Source organism: Babylonia areolata, chromosome 4, assembly GCF_041734735.1.
Source record: "Babylonia areolata isolate BAREFJ2019XMU chromosome 4, ASM4173473v1, whole genome shotgun sequence".
NCBI classification, from domain to species: Eukaryota; Metazoa; Mollusca; class Gastropoda; order Neogastropoda; family Buccinidae; genus Babylonia; species Babylonia areolata.
The window spans coordinates 48,981,039-48,983,538 of NC_134879.1; the positions used below are offsets into that span (position 1 = coordinate 48,981,039).

General features: G+C 46.2%; 1 protein-coding gene across 1 annotated transcript in view; it reads left to right on the forward strand.

The window, feature by feature from the left end:
- The window catches only part of LOC143281261 (protein jagged-2-like), a 244,788-nt gene that overhangs the window by 208,702 nt on the left and 33,586 nt on the right, over nucleotides 1-2,500 (forward strand). The window contains exons 5-6 of the mRNA XM_076586377.1: nucleotides 641-774; nucleotides 2,032-2,151. Of these exons, the coding sequence (XP_076442492.1) occupies nucleotides 641-774; nucleotides 2,032-2,151 (254 nt within the window). The remainder of the gene's footprint in view (nucleotides 1-640; nucleotides 775-2,031; nucleotides 2,152-2,500) is intronic.

Consider the following 2,500-nt stretch of genomic DNA (forward strand, 5'->3'; position numbering starts at 1 on the left):
CTGCTGCTGCTGCTGCTGTTGCGTGGGTATACCTTACTCTTCGACTGCATCTCCTACGTTCATTCGTATATATCGTTTTCACTCTGCTATGTTAGAAGCCACACTCGACGGGCGCAATAGCCAAGTGGTTAAAGCGTTGGACTGTCAATCTGAGGGTCCGGGGTTCGAATCACGGTGACGGCGCCTGGTGGGTGAAGGGTGGAGATTTTTACGATCTCCCAGGTCAACATATGTGCAGACCTGCTAGTGCCTGAACCCCCTTCGTGTGTATATGCAAGCAGAAGATCAAATACGCACGTTAAAGATCCCGTAATCCATGTCAGCGTTCGGTGGGTTATGGAAACAAGAACATACCCAGCATGCACACCCCCGAAAACGGAGTATGGCTGCCTACATGGCGGGGTAAAAACGGTCATACACGTAAAAGCCCACTCGTGTGCATACGAGTGAACGTGGGAGTTGCAGCCCACGAACGCAGAAGAAGAAGAAGAAGAAGAAGCCACACTCGAATTTGTTGTTGTTGTTGTGGGGAGAGAGTTGATTGCGAGGGAATAGATGAGGGATGGGGGGTGTATTGTTATATACTTACGGTATTGCTGCGAATGTTATGATGTAGATGGTGATGACGGATATTTTTCAGGTGTGTGTACGGGTGGCAAGGTGAGCTGTGTGACCAGTGCATCCCCTACCCGGGGTGCAAGCACGGCTCCTGTAACGGGTCGCCCTGGCAGTGCGTCTGCGACCTCAACTGGGGGGACATCCTGTGTGACAAAGGTGTGTGCGTCCGTGTGTGTGTGTGTGTGTGTGTGTGTGTGTGTGTGTGTGTGTGTGTGTGTGTGTGTGTGTGTGTGTGTGTAATCATGTGGAGTGATGGCCTGGAGGTAAGGCGTCCGCATAGAAAGCGAGAGAATCGCACTGGTTCGAATGCCGGCACAGTCGCCAGTGTTCTCCAACCCCCCCACCCCCACCCCCCCCTCCGCCCCCCACCCCCAGAACCCCCACCCACCCATACACACACCCCTCCACTTAGACCTCGAGTGGTAGTCTGGACGCTAGTCATTCGGATGAGACGATAAACCGAGGTCCCGTGTGCAGCATGCACTTAGCGCACGTAAAAGAACCCACGTCAACAAAAGGGTTGTCCCTGGCAAAAATTCTGCAGAAAAATCCTCTTCGATAGGAAAACCTTGTGTGTGTGTGTGTGTGTGTGTGTGTGTGTGTGTGTGTGTGTGTGTGTGTGTAAATGCAGGCAGGAAAAAATACGAAAAAAATAGGGTGGCGCTCTCAGTGTAGCGACGCACTCTCCCTGTGGAGAGCAGCCCTAATTTCACACAGAGGAATCTGTTGTGACAAACAAAGAGTAATACAATACAATAATTATACATACACACACGCATGCATGTATGCACACAACAAAAGAACTGTCCGTTTGTACAGTTCTGAAGAAACATCCACTCTGAATAGTAAAAGAAATACTCTTGCAGGCAGAAAAAGAACTGATTTGATTTCACGCAAAGAATTCTTCGTGAAATTGTGTTGTGACAAAGAGTGATACAATACAACACAATACAATACAGCAATACAATACAACATCATCTACCTACAATTAGTACAATACAATAAGTACAACACAATACAATATAATACAATACAATACAATACAAGACAATGCAATGCCTTTAGCCTTTAGAAGTGATCAGAACATTGGCTTAGATGTACGTGTGTGTGTGTGTGTGTGTGTGTGTGTGTGTGCATGTGTGGTGCATGTGTGGTGTGTGTGTGTGTGTGTGTGTGTGCGTGTATGTGTGTGTGTGTTTTCCCATAATTTAAAAAAAAAAAGTATTAAGGAGCGAATGTGACTGTGCATGACATTTATTTGTTCACAAGCAGTATATTAGAGTTGTTGTTTGTTTTGGGTGGACTTTTTTTTTTTTTTTTTTTTTTTTTTTTTTTTTTGCCTGCTTTCAGACTTGAACTACTATGCGCTTTTTCTTTCGGTTTTTTTTTTTTTTTTTTTTTTTCCCCTCTCAGATTTGAACTACTGCGGTCGTCACTACCCGTGCAAAAACGACGGCATCTGTCGCAACACGGCCCCTGACCAATACGAGTGTGACTGCCCCAAAGGCTTCACGGGCAGAAACTGTGAAATTGGTGCGTACTGAGCCCACAGTGTTGAGTTTATCGATGTTGTTTTTTGTTGTTATTGTTGTTGTTGTTGTTGTTGTTTTCACGGGGGGGGGGGGAAAGATACAGAGAAGAAAATACACCGTGTGTGATGCCATACTTTGCGTACAGCTGTATACGGGGATTTTTAACTCACTCAGTACGGCCAGTCCTCTCTTCTCCTCTACACAGACCCCTCGGATGTCCAGTGGGTGTCTGAATGACCCAACCTTTAGCTTCCGTTGTCAGAATTGTCGTATTCTTTGTCAACATTCACTTCTTCAGTATAAGAGCCTTCCGCTTGTAATATTTTGATGATGGTAATTGGGGTGAAACG